This window comes from Echeneis naucrates, chromosome 5, assembly GCF_900963305.1.
Source record: "Echeneis naucrates chromosome 5, fEcheNa1.1, whole genome shotgun sequence".
Lineage (NCBI taxonomy): Eukaryota > Metazoa > Chordata > Actinopteri > Carangiformes > Echeneidae > Echeneis > Echeneis naucrates.
In genome coordinates this window covers 6,075,179-6,093,094 of record NC_042515.1, presented here as the reverse complement: position 1 = coordinate 6,093,094, position 17,916 = coordinate 6,075,179, and the positions used below count along the sequence as shown (strand labels likewise).

Genomic DNA, 17,916 nt, shown 5'->3' with positions numbered 1-17,916 from the left:
TATAAAAAGATGATTGCTCATGATGATGGCAGTGCGTTGTACTAAATGTACTAAACATGATTTTGGGTTCACATTGTCAGAGGTTAAACAAGCACGATTTGTCCAGACAGTTTGCATTGTCACCTTGACCTCATAAAAGCGACTGTGCATAACTGTGAGAGAGGCCTGATGACACGAGTGGAGAATAAACATGCATGTCACCCTCTGACCCGGCAGAGCTAATGAGGTAAGCAAGTGTGTTTACTTCAGAACTCAGCGTCATCGGAAGAGTGTTGCCGCTTTACTTCACTCGAATCGGTAATTGTAACATCATCAGGCACACTGGGAATGAGTTTAGTGAGGAGGTCAGATCCACAAGCACAGCGTGGCCTTGATTTGTGTCGGTCTGGGCCTTTCAGTATAATATATTAAATATGAATGTGTGTATGAGTCTGTCTTTGAGATCTATACACAGTTTCGTAAGAGTCACGTCTTCCTTTTAATGATTGTTTATTTGATGGTAAATGTTAAAAGGATTCATTTCCAGCTGAGGATCCCTTTTTATAGACAATTTACTGGGAGCTCAGATGGACATGTATGGAGAAGCAATGAAAATGGGCCCTCAACACCTAAAGTAGTACTGCTGTATGTGTGGTGTCCTACGCTCAGATATTGCAGGCATGTGCTGCTGGAAACATTTGTTGCATGAATAATGGCTACTGAGTTTCTTTCTGTTATATAGTATTAGTATATACTATATAGTGTGATATTGAATATATATAGTATATATACTATATATAGTGATAGTGAATAGTATTTGAGAAAAATGAATCCACTGACTAAATGACTTAAAGAAGCACATTACACGGATGCCTCGTTTTTATTCTTGATTTCTTGCAGTAGAGAACATTTAACTTTTCACTGGTTTCAACCACTTTGTTTTACAGTAAAGCATTCTTCGGCTTCCCAGTAAACTACAACACTCCAGTTCCTTATTCTTCATTATATAAGTCCCCAACATGAAAAGTTGCAGACCCCTTTGTCCTATTTTAATCTGTTGAGGAAAAGCAGAAAGAAAAATAATCATCGTAGGCATAAATTATAGTATGTGCTCATTTATTTTTGAAAAAAAATAAATAAATAAAAATAAATCTCACCTCTAACAATGAGTTTAGTAGAACACTCAGCTTTGCCGAAAGAGTTTACTGCAACAACCTTGTATTCACCGCTGTCCTTTGGCCGGACTCTGATGATATACAAGGAGCACACCCCAAACGAGTTGGTGAGGTAGTAGTTGCTGTCCGAGTTGATGCACACGTCGTCCAGGTACCACGATACTGTGGGTGTCGGGCATCCTCGAACGGCGCAGGTCATGAAAAGTTGGTAACCTTTGGGTGGCATGTGGACCTTCAGAGGCACCAAGATGGATGGAGGCCTCTCAAAGCAGACCTCTGTCGAATTGGCTCCATTTGTCATTTGAACTTAAATGGGAAAAACCAAAGAACATGTTCAGGTGACGGTGATCATATCAAGAAGAATCCAAAAATATTTAGGAAGTTACATTTTAAATTTATAATCTTTATAATCTTAAAATGTAAGATTATTGAATGGGCTACATTTAAGCAGAGCTACCTATTACCGATTACTAATAAATGGGGATTTTTTAATGAATTCTGATGTCCATAAATTTGACACACTCCCTCATGATGTCCATCTTCTATGACCAGTTATAACTGAGGAACACCTGCTTGGCAACGCACCTCTGTTGCTGTTGGCTCCCCATGTAGGTGACTCAGACGGATCAGAGAGGCCCACATCATTCTTGGCATAAATCTGGAAATGATACTCTATCCCTGGAAGAATATTGTTGGCTGTGTATGTGTTTGTGAACAGACGGTCTCCTACGGTCTTCCACACCCTGGTGTTGGAGTCACATTGAGACACCACATAGTACAGGCGGTCATCGAGCTCCTGGTCTGGGGAGGGGGCCCACGACACCACCACTTTGCCTTCAACTGTTTGCTCCAACTCCACTGGCCCGGGAGTTTTGGGTTCATCTGGCAACAAGTCCAATATGATGCAGATTACTTCCACGAAGAAAGGAAGGAATCTGTTGCTCAAACATTAGTCCTGTTTTCTCTTTTTTTTTTTTTGGAGGAATTAATTAATCCATTAATTTGTTTTCTTAAGTAATCTTATCATACTTTGGAGACATTTTAGTCTGAGTTAAAAAAAAAAAAAAAAATTATAATCAGGATTGCGTCTTAATTTAACAGCTGCTCTACGTTAATCGCATCCTATTACAGAAAGAATTATGTTTCTCATGCTGTTCAAAAATATTCAAGGTTAATTAAGGTTTCACACTGCGTCCAGTACATTTGGGTGTTATTGGCATTTAATTGTTAAATTATCATCTATCTCCTGTTGTCCAGTGTTAATGCAGCTGAGGTTCCCTAACCAGACAAACATATTGCAATTTAATGAATTCCCCATTTGAGCACCTGGTTGTTACATGTGGGTAATAGTAACACAACATTAATGGCACCAAAAATCTTCAGTGCAATTTTTTTTTTTTTTTTTTGCATTAATCATAGCATCACTTGTTCTTACCTGTGACTCTAACCTCAATGTCAAATGAAGCTTCACCCACAGAGTTTTTGGCTTTGATTGTGTAGATGGCTGAATCTGAGCGCTTTGATGAAGGAATAACAAGCTGAGACATTCCCTCAGTATTGATGACGTTAATCCACTGAGATATTGGTTCATCATCTTTCAGCCAGGTGATCTGAGGAGGAGGTTCAGCCTGGAGATATGAAAATCAGATAAATCAGATAAAACTCTGAGGCGTACGCAGTCATGTCACTCTGAAATGCGGCATGACATGACTGCAATGAGGGTATGAAATCCAACATAAGGGAAAGAATTTGGAAGATTGATTTTAGATTTGGACCTAGAGAGAATGACTGCCAACCAGTTTTGAGTCTGAATCATACCTCATAGGAAATTTTGACTCTAGCAGAATTCCCCGCTATGACAACAACAAAGTCCTCTGGGTCTTTGAAATGAGGTCTCACTAGATGGAAAACACAGGAAACAAACAATGTGTGGCTACAGCAATAAAGGAAATCAATAATATGCACAGACAGTGTACTGAATACTTACTGTTGGGATTTTTTGCGCAAACCATTTCAGATGGAGGGCTGGGATCTCCAGGTCCTGACTCATTGATTGCTGCAACCCTGAACTCATACTCTGCTCCCTCAGTAATGTCTTTAGCTGCATATTTCACATCTAGACATAAGATCAATGAAGAAGCAGGGAAATGTCAGGAAAAAGAACCCAAATTTTCTTTTTATCCACGTATAACGGTATATTGTTGTTTTCCAACAAACCCTCAATTGGTTCATTAAGTGCGTTCAGGGCGATCCACTGATGTGTGTCCTTCTTTCGTTTTTCCACTTGATAGCCGACGATCGGGACTCCTCTGTCGTTCTCCGGAGGCGTCCAGGTCAAATTGATGCAGTTCTTAGAGGCACTCACCACTTTGGGGGCACCAGGAGGGCCGGAGAGTACTAAGGAACGACAAGCGCCCTGATCAATTGAGAAGCTCATAATTTATAATTAAGAAATAAATAAAGTCAAGGAGAACATCTGCAACACAATTCTGCAATATATTGCAAACAATTCCTCTTGGAGCTAGAACATCAATTGTAAAAATTATAAAAGAGAGGCTTTCTACTGCAGCTACGTACTGTAGCATTGATGATGAACAGTTTGAAACAACTGGAAAAAAAAACCCATCCAAAGCTATTTTCATTTATTACAACCTGAGGGAGATTAACATGCTTTTGCTGAGGAGTGCTAAATTAGCTTTTTTTTTTTTTTTCTTTTTCTCTTTTCTGTGCTCACTCATTATGCCAGCCATAATGCTATAAGCTGTCTCTAGGGCGTCGCTGACACCCTCAGGGTTTTCTGCATAGACGCGGTAGTTGTATTTCTTTCCATGAGTCACATTCCTGTCTCTGAAGGAGGTCCGGTCAGCTGAGACGTCGCCGAGCTTTGTCCACAGAGCCTGTCCCGCATGCTGCCGCTCAGTGATATAGTTGGTGACAGCTGAGCCGCCGTCATCTTTGGGAGGGTTCCATTTGATCTCAATTATAGATGAGCTGGTTTCAACAGTCTCCACCGGACCCTCTGGTGGGCTTGGACGATCTGTTTGGGGTAGGGGGGGGGACGACCTTGTGAGATTTTAAGTGTAGTAGCACAATGATGAAGCCTAGCACGGTGTAAGTGTCTTTGTATTTCAAACTTATTAGATTCTTCTTTTCTTTTTTTTTTTACCAAGCACAATAAGCTGAGATGTGGCCTCCACAGCCCCAAATGGGTTTTTGAGTTGGATCTTAATTTCTCCTGTGTCTGTCCGCAGGCAGTCTCTGAGCAGCAGCCGGCTGTGATTGGGCTCCCTCACAATCTTTACGCCCCCTCCGTCTTTGATCTCAGCACCATCCTTCAACCAGCTGACCACCAAAGACTCCTGGGGAGCAAAGGGCATCTTGAAAGCAGCGTTCTGCCCCACTCTGACTGTCACAGGTTTAGAGAATTTGTGAAGGTCGTCCGGGTCAAATTCAGGTATCTCTATTTAAAAAAAAAAAAAAACAAGAACACACAAAGTGTAATTCAGTCTAATTTACAGAAACACTCTCCTCATTTCAAAGTTGTCGTGCAATAACAGGAAATAGATTATACCTCCAACAGTGACCTTTCCTTGTGTATTTAGTTCCCCTGATAAAAAACGATAAAGACCAGAGTCATTGTCTCTGCAGCTTTTAATTGTCAGTGTGTGAGAAGTTCCCTCTTTGGTTATGTTGATTCCGGGACTTGAGTTTAACTAGAAATTCAAAAGGGAAAAGTAGGTTTATATACCTTTTTTTTTTTTAAAAAAAAAACAAAAAACGAAATTACAAAATCCAGAAGGAAATCTAAAGCAGTCATAATGTTGCACTTAGTGGCTTCTATTTAAGTGTGACTTAAATTAGCAAATTGAGAAAGTTGGACATTTAACTGTAGACGTTTATAGACTGTACCTGCTCTCCGTCTTTGAACCAGGAGCCTTCACGGTCCACATTCATTCTCACATTTAATTCGGCTGGATTTTCACGACGAGCATAAACATCAGAGAGTCCACTGGTAATTCCAGGCTCTGGGCAACAATAGAAAAACAGTAACTCCACTTTGCATGTTCATCATTGCAGTTTCCAGTGTGCATATATTACAGAAGAATTAGTGAATTATCTACGCACATTCTGATTTCTAATTATTAAAATGTATATTGAACTAAAGTAGTTGCATTGTTCGTCAAGATCAGCGGTTTCCTGTGAACAATGTGATAGTTATTTTGGATAAAAAAAAAAATAATCATACTGTGTGCTTAGTGATAGTATCACAACTTTTCAAGGCATTGTGCAGGCCTCCACATCATCATCTAATAACTAATAGAATGCATGACTTCCATACTACATCAGTGTTATCCGCTTAGAAAATTAATGTTAGACAGAAATGACAACACAAAGCAAGTTAAGTACATCGAAAGCAATTACAGTTACAAGCAGCATAATGTAAAGCTGCTTATGTATGTAAACTGTGCTCAAGTGTCCACAGAAAGCCGATAATCTCACAACATGACCATGAACACGTTTGTTCGGTGCACAGTAGCTCTTTGGTTCAGTAGTATGTTAAGTGTGGTAAGAATGAAACTGATGTTATTTCATACCTTCCCATAAATGTGTTGGTATTGGAGCAACTATGGTGAATTTGCAGGATTAAGATGTGACAGAGAACAGAATAATTTCTTTAGACTCTACAAAGGAATTATTCAAATCAGCTGTTAATTTTAAAGCTCTAAAGCGAAGAGGAAGTTATTTTTTCGGTCTATGATTAGTCTTGTGATAATGCAGTAAATGACCGCCGTACCACCTCCTGCATCTGCATGTGGTTGACTGCTGGCGTCTCCGGCTGAGTGAATGACAGCAATGACAACAATCAGTCCTTAAAACTTGATTCAGGGAATTACTCCCTCAATTTTCTACGCTCCACTTTTGTCTCTCTTACTTCTCTTACCGCTTTCCGAATCTTCAGCTGCTGGTGACGTTTTGTCTGAAAGACCTATCGGCGATTTCAGACAGCATGAGAACATTTTAGATTTTTTTTTTTTTCCTAATTGTTGGAATAAGCAACACTTGAATGTATTTGAATAATCAGATGTTTTGAAGGCTGTCGAAGTGTGAGACCATTTTCTGGTTTGTTCTGTGGAAGTTTTAGCAATTTACTGACATTACTCTCCTGTCAGTTGCCTCTAGCGCTGTAGTCTGATGTGATGTGCATAAAAATGGGCTAAAACATGTAAAAGCACTGGTCTGGTGGTGAGGGCAATAATCAGTGTCCTCTAAATTACTAGCTGGTACACTTAGTGTTTTTGTTTCAATATGCAAAATTTTTTCCAAACCACAAAAACTGACATTTTGACAAATCAATGAAGTACCATTACAAAATATCAGACCGTAAAGAAGCAGCCAATCATGTAATGAGCTGACAACACAAGACAACTTGAAATTAATGTCAAAATATTACACAGACCTCAACGACGACAACCCTTTCATCAGAGAAGACAAACAACTGAAGACCTTATATGCCAAGCTACTGTCATATTCAAATTTAGCTGCACCCAAAACGATTGAAGCTTCTTACCATCGCTCAGTTTCTCCACAACCGGTTGAGCCGCCGCTGCTGATTGGTTTGATGCTTCTGTGAGCCATCAAAAGTATCAACATTTTATCATTAGATACAAATAGATGCAAAAAAGATTCACCTTATTGCAATTTTTTAGGACTGTACTTGATTTTTATTTTATCAAAATTTTTCTTAGAATGGAGTCATTGATTGGTCAATAAAATGTCCAAAAGAAAAAAAAAAAAAAATTGTACGAAGTGTCTCTCATAATTCCCCCGAGTCCAAGGTGATGCCTTCAAATGTCTGGTTCTTTAATTAACCTTCATGTGTGTCTAAGAAAAGTGTAAGGGAACATGTTTTGGCATATTTGTTTAGCTAACATGAATATGAGAATGATTATTTGACTTCACAGAGCAACTAGTTTCTCTGAGACAAAAATAGGAACTAAAATAGATTCAATGTGAACATAGTAAAATGAAAAAGGAATCCCTAAAGTATCAGGATCAATGGACCTTTTGTGTCTAACATGACTTTGTTTATGAATTCATCTTCAGGTTTAATAAACCTTACAGTCTGTGCTCTTACTTGGTTTTGGGCGTTTCTGTGCCGGAGGTGCAGATGGTGCTTTAGGGGGTTCAGGAGCTGCAGGGGTTCCAGGTGGAGCTGCAGAGGGTTCAGGTGGAGGAGCAGCTACTGCAGCTTCTTTAGCTGCTTTAATTTGCTCCTTTCTTTCTTCTCTCTCCTTCTCTAACTTTGCTGTCTGCTCCTGGGCAACCTTCTCCAAGTCTACTCCAGATCCCCCTGCCCGGGTTGTTTTCCTTGCTGATTTTTTGCCCTTTTGTGCATTTTTGTCAGCTAATTTGGATGTAAAAATGCCACATCATGTCATAAAGAGTAACGATAATTGAAATGTATATTCCACTACGACTTGTTATCATTTTCCAGTATGGATTATTATTAGTTTGTCTCTCGATGGGGTAACTCTTACCTTCAACGACAAGCCATGCATTGCAGGATTTTATGCCTGCACAGGCAGAGTAAATTCCTTTGTCTACCACCATGCAGTCTTTGACCACCAGCCTGTGAATGAGCTTGTCCTCTGAGACCTCAATATCATATTTATCCCCTTGTTCCAGTGGCAGGTTTTTTCCAAACCACAAAATCTTAGAAAAGGGATTTGACAGGACGCACTCAAATACGGCATCTTCTCTCTCCATTGCCTTCACCTCCTGAATTTTGACCAGGAAATCCACCATGGGGACTGAAATATAACAAGCAATGAGTTTTATCTTACGCTTGTTAGCAAAATTTTTATGGGTGAAGATAATTAAAACAAAACTGGAAAATGTTGTCATATCCGTCAAGGGCTTACTCTCTATTATTCTTTGCTATGATTAAACAACGATGTCATGTGTGCGAGTGTAAAACTCACTTCGAAAATCAGTGGAAAACATATTCACATCCTCTACATCCAACTGGTACAGCCCAGCATCCTCGGGCAGAAGGTCCCTCAAACTGAAAATATACTTTTTCCCTATTTGTTTCAGACTGTGCTTCATCTTATCTCCCAGCTCCTTCGTATAAGGAATCATTTCACCGTCCTGCGGGGAAATATTAACTTTAATTTCCTCATGGGATAGTTGATACTCGAATGATGCCTACTGATTTCTTTGGGTAACTCCCAAAATGCATCATTATGTAGAGGCTGCCAGAAGAATAACTTTTTTTCCCCACGCTAACCTTGTATAGAAAGATCCTGCTGCTTGGGTCCAGAAGGTCCATGTCGATCTCAAAGGATGCAGTCCCATCTGCATTGACCTGAATATGTTTCAGGTTTGACAGGCTTTTGACAAACTGGGACAAGAGCAGAATGAGAAATTACCAAGAGCATTTGAAATTAATAGTGGCAGAAAAAAATCTTTGGTTAGTACAAGTAGCTTTTTCAATAATGATCCAAGTGTGCATATTCACATTATCAGAATAAAAGCAGACAAAAATTAAAATTCAGTCATCCAAATCTCTTACTGCGGCTTGTTCTTCCTCCCTTTCCTTCTTCATTTCATTCAGTTTCTTGAGCATCCAACGAAAGTCAGTAACACCAAACTCTGAACAGATTCTCTCATAGTCCTTTTTATCAGCGCTAAGTAAGAGCTCCCAAAATTTTGGATCAATCTCCCCGTCTTTTTTCTCAGGCTCCTCTGATTTGGGGCGAATTTTACTAGAAATCCAAATTGGGTCAGTCAGTTAATCTGCTTTTCAAACCTTCACAGGACATCACAAAATCAGTAACTCAAACCCACCTTTTCCTTTTTAGTACCGTCTTAAAGTCCCCATCCATGGCATCTGATGCTCGTTGCTGGGCTCTGTCCTTTTTGTAGCCGACTGAAAGCAGACATGAGATGTAATTAAGCATCATACAGAGACTGCTGAGTGGTGCTGAGCATTGAAATGAGCGCAATACACTCGAGGGTAGAAGCAGAATTATCACATTTGAATTTGAGTACACTTTATTGAAAGTAGGTTTGGGGGAATGTTTCACTTGTACAAATTTGTGATCCGCAGAAAAAAAAGCAAGCAGCCTCACCTTCAATAACATTCAGCAGAACTGTGACCATGGCTTGTCCAAATTCATTTGTGGCAAAGCACTTATACGTATCAGCTTGATCTGGCATAACATTCGGCATCTGAAAGGTATGTAATGGATCAAATGGGTGAAGAAAGTGTTAAGTTAGTTGGTTAGTTATGTATGACATATATATATATATATAGCCACTGGTGCCTCTGGATTTTTTTTTTTGTGATACCTCTAACCAACTGCTTGTTAACCAGGGTTTATCAGGGATTATCTTTCCAGAGAATCTATTTCACTATCTTTCTCTGTACCTCAGGTAACTCTAGATGCATTCAGTTCAAGCATCGGGTTCAAGTACCCGTCTTTGGAAATCAATACCAAGAAGAAGCGAGTCAACTGGAATAGAAATATATAGGTGCTTCTGACATGTTGTACCTGACAGACAGAGCAGTCTGATTGAAATCCTGTAGACTAGTTACAGGCTGATAGGACAGATGGCCTCCTCATGTGTAACTCCATGCCTTTTTATTTGACATTTTCAGCCTGAAACAGCAACGAGTTGGCGGGATCTGCTGTCCGGCCCATTTGATGAAACTGACTTTTGGCTGAAGTGCATTTTATTTGGGACGTGTTGAAGCCTCTTGTTGTATAAAGTGTTATTGGAAAGGAAGACGGTGGGTTGGAAATCCGAATGACCTTCACGTTACCAACTCTGACTCTTCTCTCTTTCTATTTATACATTTTCCTCTGCGCTATTTCTATAGTTCCTTTACAATGTGGCCCGATGCTGCATAGTACCACTGTGATTTGATAGCCCGTATCACTTGCCTCAAATGTATGCTCATTGGAAGTGGGATCATATTTGGCCTGGTATCTTGATGTATCAGAAACGTCTCCATTATTTCTGCTCCATGTTACTGTTGGCTTTGGGTCTCCAGTGACAATGGCTTTAAAAAAAGCAAATTTTCCTGCAACAGGAAAACAAAAGCAACAACGAAAAAGCCATGCTAAGGTCATCTCTTACTCTTTAAGCAACATACACTGCTTATACCCTTCTCTCATTGCAGACCTTGGTTTTAAAAAGTCAGTGAATGTTTAATTTTATCTGACTGACACAAGAGTCATGGAGTTGAATGGCAGCTCTCTGCAGCCGCTGCCTTTGCACAGGATTCATGGTTCTAATCCATTATGCAGAATCGTATAAATTCTACCTGGGAACATATTGTAATATTTATGTATAAAATAATTTTTTTGCTGACAGCCCTACCTTCTTGGATGGTCAAAGCAATTGGCTTGCGAGTGAAGTCTGGGTGGCTTTTTCCCTCTGGCATAGTCTCAATAAACTGTGTAATCATCACCCCGGGGACCTTAGATTTTTTCCTGATCCCCACTGTGGGCAGTGGAAACGGAAGTCAGCGATAAAACATTTTTAGTGTTGAACAGAGAAATAGCAAATCATCGCTCCGTTTACCATGCTGTGGCTCATTCCAAGGCATGACATGTGAGAACGTTTAATATTAATTAATTTATCGTCGTTTACATCTGGACAGTACAAATGTGGCTCAACCGTAGTATATTTGCATTTCAATAACATTTTTCTTTTATTATCTCTCTCAGGCATACATGCCCGAAATTCAGCAGACTTGTATTGATGCACCTACATATGTATGTGCAATATCAGGGGTTGGCAGTGACAAAGTAAATTTCCTTGAGTATCTGTACTTTACCTGAGTATTATCTTTGGGGGATGCTTTTACTTTCACTTCACTACATTTGAAGGTCAAATATTGTACTTTTCACTCCTCTACATTTTTATTGATGCTCTCATTACTTGCTACTTTTGCACTACTCTAACATTACTTGTTCATTGTTTTAATTGTAATTGTTTTTGTAGCACGCACAGCTGAATACAGGTCTGCCTTTCTGCACAAAAAAAACAAAACATTAACGAGCAATGTCCCGGTCCTTATGTGTGCTCTTCTAAATTTACCGTCAATATCTTTGTCAAAAAGTGCAAAAATAACGCCAACAACTTCAATAAATTCCTCTGCTTTCCTCTGGGGGGGGGGGGGGGGGGGGGGGGGGGGGGGGGGGGTATATTACTCAAGTAATATTTTGATGAAGCTACTTTTACTTGTATTGGAGTAATATTTGACAAGGAGTATCTGTACTTTTTCTCAAGTAGTGAAGTTGTCCACCTCTGTGCAATATAAGCACACGTAAAGTTTATTGATAAATTCATCGCATATCAGTTCTTCATGCCTTCTCCTGCAGTAGGGAGGGAAAAACCTCTGCTCAAAGGCTTGTCTGTTGCCCCCTAAGCTTCATCCACCGTTGTATTTCTCTGCATCAGGGCCTGATGAGGCACATGTTAAAGAGCATATGCAGCACATGTCAGCATTGGATTATAGATTACATTAAAATAATTTCACTGGAAAGTGGAAAATTAAATACAGAAAAAGCATTTGCTGTGCTGTGAACAGCTGGGTAGAACGAGCTGGCGGTTGAGGCTGAAGTCACGCCAATGACTGGTTAAATAATGTAATATGTTTGGAAACTCTGTCAACAGTGTCATCCGTATCAGGTTGCAGCAGTACATGATGTGTTGTGTTGCACCACACAAATGTGTGTTAAAAATACAAGGTTCTGGTGCTCATGTTCGTATTAGTTTATGAACTCCTTTTAACCTAGAATAGAGTATATGCTGGCGCAGTGGTATAAATTTAAGATTGGACTTTTTTCTTTTTTATAAAATCAATTTAAACGGTATCACAGTCAAAGTCTGAAAGTGTCATTCTCCTCATTCTCTTAATTCTGTCAGACTCTGATCTGGAAATGTTATCTTATTACTTTTTCTTTGCCTACTAAGATAAATGCAAATCCAAAGATGAAGAACGTCAACTTAATCCAAAATTCCTAAGTAGGTTACTGCAAGTAATGAAATTTTGGTACATGTTATAGCAGAACAAAAAACAAATTAAATTAAAGGTTCCTTTTTAGAAATGAATTTTGTAAAATCCACTAAGTTACTTTCAATAACAGCGATAATAAACACCACACACTAGCTTGTGATGGGATGTTCTTCTTTGATGCCTTCTGCAGAAAATAAGATCACTTTTCTGTGCTCACCTTGACCAGTGGCAGTCCCACCTGTCACTTTTGATCTTCTTAACATTGTAGATCCTTTGATACCGCGACGGATTCCGCAAGAACTGAAATAGATAATGGAGGGCAGTTAAGTTCAGTAGTTGCGGCTCTACTGATGTAATCAAATAGCAGGGAAGACTTTTTATTCTTCCAGGAAACAATTAATAATCCATTAGCTTTCAAGTATGATGGAAACGACTGTTTCTTAGGGATTCAGTTAAGCTTAGGTCTCAGATTGAGAGGAGTGCACTCATGGCAAGAAAGTAACTTCTGAGAAGTTTTGAGAGGTGCGATTTGATTCTGCTTTGGCAGTTTCTTCATTGGATTGTGTAAGAGCTGTTCCCTCTTCCAGTATCAGCATTTTAATTTTGTGCTGAATTATTCCGGAGATGATATAAATTTACCAACCTCCTTGAGTAGTGCTAAGATTAGTTTAATTTGTATTAATTACTGTGATTTGGATAATCCCAACCTCCTGGAGCGACTGAATACTTCAACACAGTAAATCATTCAGATTAGGTGCAGCTTTGCCGAAACATGTGCCAAAGTAAATGTAAACAAGATAAATAATAATAAAAGAAAAAAAAAAAAATCAACCAAACATTAAATTTGATTCTCAAATGCAGACACTCAGTGATATTGTAAAAGACATATAGACATGATCATCTGTGGCTGCATGCCGTGCAACTGCCTGCTGCACGCTGCGGGTTATCACATTCCCTAAAAATAAAATCCTCTTAAAATTAGACCCAGAGTGTTGAATTTCAACCACATGATATCATTTCTTACCAGCCTTAAACTGCCATTATTCAAGAGTTTTTGTTGTCTTTCTAAGCTTCAACACGCTGGCTCAATGTTCAACTGATTACATGCTTATAAATGAACATTTTTTTTTTTTTTTTTAATGATCTGTCAGTTCCATTTCTGCCACGGATCTCTGCCTGTATATAGCAATCTTTTATTACCCACATGGTTACTAAATTTAGAATGACAAATGTCACTTAACTGAAATGACACAGGATAGAGCATTGATTGTAATGGATTCCATGTTGTACTGACTTGGGGGTTTGCAGAAATGTCACTGTTTAGAAAGCCAGCTACATGCTTGGCATAATAATAATAATAATAACAACTTTGAATGACTGAGGAATCGAATTGATCTGCCTCCATTCTATATCTGGTTATCTCCCCTTGATTATAACTCTGTTTGGGACACAAACCTGTCGGTTAAACCCATATCAGGAATATTCATAGTTTTTTGTTTGTTTTCTTTTTAAATCAATGCTGATTAAATATGCTGTTGTCTAAATTTTCATGGGAGATACTATGAGTTAAGTCTTTGGTACAGCCTAGTGTCAAGTTTAGATATTTGCTCTACACTCACTGAGCCCTTCCCAGTACTTTGAATTCATCATCTGCAACATAGTCACACTCTGAATACAAACATGACTTCTCAGTCAATTATGAATTTCTCATACTCCGGTAACCTCACCTATGCCTGTGTTTATATAATAATAATAATAATAACAATAATAATAATAATAATAATAACATTAATAATAATAATAAAAATAAGAATTTGCTATATATATTTTCTTGCCACAGCACAAATCCCCCCCCCACCCCCACACACTTTGCACTGTTTGTGGTTTGGTTTACAGCTTTAGTTTGGAGAAGCTCATCTTTCAAAAATATTGATTCTTGTCTGTACCACACAGAATCATGTAACATATTTGTAACTAATTCACTGAAAATCGATTCGTGCAATTTAGGGGCCAAAAGTTGGACAGTTTTCGGGAAAAGTAAGTCAAAATGAAATTAAACTAAACAAAATTCATGCTGCAGCTCTTTCCTCCAGAACTATTTCATATCACAAGGTCAGCAGGAACTATAACTCCACATCACTGGGCCTCGTTGGCTGTGTTAGACTCTGTTCCCAGCCGATCCAGACTATTTGAGCTGTCTGCACATGCATGACTGTGTTAATGTATGACTGGATTGTGGATTGTTTCTCACCGAATTTCTGCAGAGCAGGTTGTAAAAATAGAGGAGTCACTGTACGTTGTAGAGCACGTTACAGCTCAAGGTAAACATGCAGACATGACCAACTGACTTGCTATCTGATTACATTCCCTTTAGCTCTATGCAGAGTTGATAAGCTATTACTTCCTGCTGTTGGGTAGCATTAAACCGTTTTAGTGCTAAATATGTCATTGAAGCTACCAAACTGTGCAGTATATTTTAAATATACTGTTATAGTTTTGCGACGTTTTCTAATTGAAACCAAATTGAAGAGCTTGAATCTGAATTTGTCGCCGTTCTTCTTTGTTTCTTTAATTAGCCTAAATGAACAACAATGTGCAATTTAGCAACATAATTGAAAGTTCTACAATACTGTTGCAAAGCTGTTTGTGTCGTAGGGAATGATTCGTCAGATGTTTAGCTGCTCACAGGCTCTCTTATGCGTAGTATTTGCATAAAACAAATACCACATGATGAAGGCGCGTGATATTCTGGGATGTCGATGCTCCACGGCTGTTGGAAGATGAGAAAAGTGGTCGGCCATGTGATAGGTCACTTGCCACATAAAACTAGCAGCATCCCATCTCAAACATCTTAATATGCTTGTAAATCAACTTCTGGCATGATGAATGACCTGTACTACAGTGACCTGCTGTCTCGATCCACCTCAATCTGAGGTTAAGGAAAAGGTCTGTAATTGGTTATTGTCACATCCCAACTACTGATAAGTCGTACTCTCAACGCGCTGAGTTGGTTTGTTAACAAAGCAAAAAGCAGAAAGACCTCAGTTATGTTCTTCAGCAGTAACTATTATTTTACAGCAAAATGTCACGGCTAAATATGCTCTAACTACACTTGGGGGTAAATATGATGAGCACTCCCGCTGATTAGAAAGTGCATGCAATCACCGTTGGCTCTAAAATGCAGATTGTACAAATGTCACAATATTGTTGTTAATACAAATTAAAGCTTCCCGTTCACACTTTTTTTAAAACTTCTTCTGTGTACTTGGCTTCTGACAGTGTCCTACACTAACTGCCTCATAGCTGTGAGAGATGTTTTTTATGGCTTTCATGTGACCAGAGCTGAAATCCAGCACGGGACAGCATTTGCAGAGGCTGGAAGCATCATAAAAGTGATTAAAAGGCAGACATGACGAAGGGCGTGTTGGGAAAGCAGGTGTCTATCTACGGCGTTAACGTTGATGCTGTTCATAGGCAGTAGCTGAGGTGCACTTTTTCTTAATTTGGTGGGTTCATCCTCTCCCTGAGTCATAGACAGATCTTATGGCTTTCAGTGAATAGATGAAGCAGAAAGTGGATAGTGATTTTAAAACTCAGAGCTAAGACTAACAAAAATAAGCTCATAATTTCTTTTTTTTTATTTTAAATCAATCTCTTTTTTCTTTTTTTTAAGAGCTGTCAGATGACTAAAAATGACAAATAAGTCTTTGGAAAACTCACCTTGGTGATCTTTAAGAATGCACGCACAGAGGAGGTTCAAATCAACTTCAGGTTTTAATTTAAACCGCTTTTGTAAGTGTCCTTAGTGAATACAGTATATGCATCTTTTATACTAAAGAAAGCTGTACAGGCAACCTAAAGACTTCTACTTAAACACACAGCGTGAAAATTACAGCAGCAGAACTGGTCATGAAATTGAAAAAAAGAAAACCTGCACTGTGTCACATCACCAAAGAAGGCAGCTTATTTGTGTTTATAGGCTAATAACGCTTCAGGCACATTAACTCAACTCGCCCTGGACCTGATATTAAGAATGAATTAGTTGGGATTAGTTTGGTGTTAAACACTACAATCATCTCGCCTCCATCTAAGTCTCAGAGGAATGATGGACTTACCTCAGTACTCCTGTGATCCTTTTGAGTGGTTCTGCTTCCCTGTCAGATATTTGAGTGTTGCCTCCCTGCTCTACAAGCTATTAAATCCTTACAGGAATGCCAACGACTCTGCGACAAGCACCCACGTTGTCAGACGTAGTGCCTGCCAAGAAAGGGGATTGCTTTTTTGTCTTTTGGCATAAAGTGACCGTTACTGTGGCTTCTTGTTTAAAAAAAAAATAATAATAATAAAAAAAAAATAAAAATGCATGAGCGTCCTCAGGAAGGTTAACCAAGATGGATTTCCTGTCTGAAAAATCATATTAAGTCTCTCCCTCTTTTTTTTTTTTTATGTCATCATTTCTACCCACGGTCCGTATGTTGTCCATTAAGATGTGTGTATCTGTGTGACATTTCATTTTTAAGTTGGCAGTGTTTCCTCCTCTCGGTCGGTATCCTCAACCTTCTGTCTTACCATTTACAGTTTTCGCTGCCTGAATTTTGGCCGGCAAACTTGAAATTGAGGTATGTTTTGTGTTTCACATTCGTCAGTTGTGCCAGTCAGTTTCGCTGTAGTTGGACTGCAGAGCTGAAAGAAAGAAGAAATCTGAAGTAAGAGCTTCATGTTGACAACCAAGTATGCTCGTGTTGACACTCCTATTAAATTATGAGAACAATAAAACATCGCATTAATGTTTAGATATACTAATGACGCCTATTGACACCAACTAAAAATACAATGTGTTTATTGGGGGTCTCTGAGCGGCCTTGAATAGCAACTGTAAAAATTATAAATGGTTAGCAGTGTGAGCATAGGATCCTTACAGAAGTGCTTAATCTCATAAACTGTCCTTTTGATCACAGATTTATTAGAAATGAGATTACAGATCTAACATACAGATATATTTAATCAGCAACATTCCTCATCTAATTCAATATTCATTTTAACCTTTGCTTTCGATCTATCCTGTGAAATAGTGTAAGAATATCACTTGGTGAACTTTCTCTCCTAATAATAAAGCAGAAGAAAGCAAATTATCGCTGGTGTGGTGTCCAAAACTGCTGTAGGGCAGCCTCATATTTATTTTGGGGCGTCTCAACTTCATTAGGTTGATCAAATAGTTTTAAATAATTCTGGGAAAAGCAGCGTAAAGATCTGTCACTTCACATCTGTCTGTGAAGACAATGTTCTTTTAGCTTTTCACTGTAAATCTGCTTTAACATTAATAAAAAAAAAAAACTGAGGTTGGGTTGGTTTTTCCGAGGTTTTACGCCAATTTGTCTGGCAAGCTGACATTTCTTTGTCGCAGGTTGGAGTCACATATTATAACGTTGAGCACAGTATAAGCAGTCGTCTAACTATGCCCAATCCTTCAACATCCAATAGCAGATAATTTGACACAGACGTACCGACAGAATGAGAAAGTGAATGAATGTTCGTTGGTTAGCAAGGACGTTTGCTTTTACTTCTCTCAGAAAAAATAGCTTTTAAAGAATGAGAAATGTACTTTGTGCACACCTTCAGGGCATGTGCGTACAGTAAATGTCAGGAATAATTCAGATTTCTCATGGAGTCAAGCCTGATGGCACTTTAAACCATAACTGAGTCATTGATCTCAGCAATAACAGAGCT

General features: G+C 38.8%; 1 protein-coding gene across 1 annotated transcript; it reads right to left on the bottom strand.

Annotated features, from left to right (window-relative positions):
• Positions 1-1,028: 1,028 nt before the first annotated feature.
• igfn1.4 (immunoglobulin like and fibronectin type III domain containing 1, tandem duplicate 4) lies at positions 1,029-12,452 on the bottom strand. Its single transcript, XM_029502782.1, has 20 exons — positions 12,407-12,452; positions 10,545-10,667; positions 10,106-10,245; positions 9,290-9,389; positions 9,006-9,087; positions 8,731-8,923; positions 8,446-8,559; positions 8,138-8,306; positions 7,694-7,966; positions 5,064-5,179; positions 4,726-4,867; positions 4,321-4,614; positions 3,889-4,191; positions 3,372-3,551; positions 3,142-3,270; positions 2,973-3,052; positions 2,590-2,782; positions 1,740-2,036; positions 1,137-1,460; positions 1,029-1,033 (listed from the first exon to the last, which is right to left on the bottom strand). The coding sequence occupies exons 1-20, from the start codon at positions 12,450-12,452 to the stop codon at positions 1,029-1,031; spliced, it is 3,303 nt and encodes a 1,100-aa protein (XP_029358642.1).
• Positions 12,453-17,916: the final 5,464 nt, after the last annotated feature.

Excerpts from the sequence above, each read along its gene's own strand:
- igfn1.4 (XM_029502782.1), bottom strand. The coding sequence starts at position 12,452 with ATGTTAAGAAGATCAAAAGTGACAGGTGGGACTGCCACTGGTCAAG. Across the intron at positions 4,868-5,063 it reads GGTTCAAAGACGGAGAGCAG|TTAAACTCAAGTCCCGGAAT; the intron begins GTACAGTCTATA and ends TTGAATTTCTAG. Across the intron at positions 4,192-4,320 it reads ATCTCAGCTTATTGTGCTTG|ATCGTCCAAGCCCACCAGAG; the intron begins GTAAAAAAAAAA and ends TACCCCAAACAG.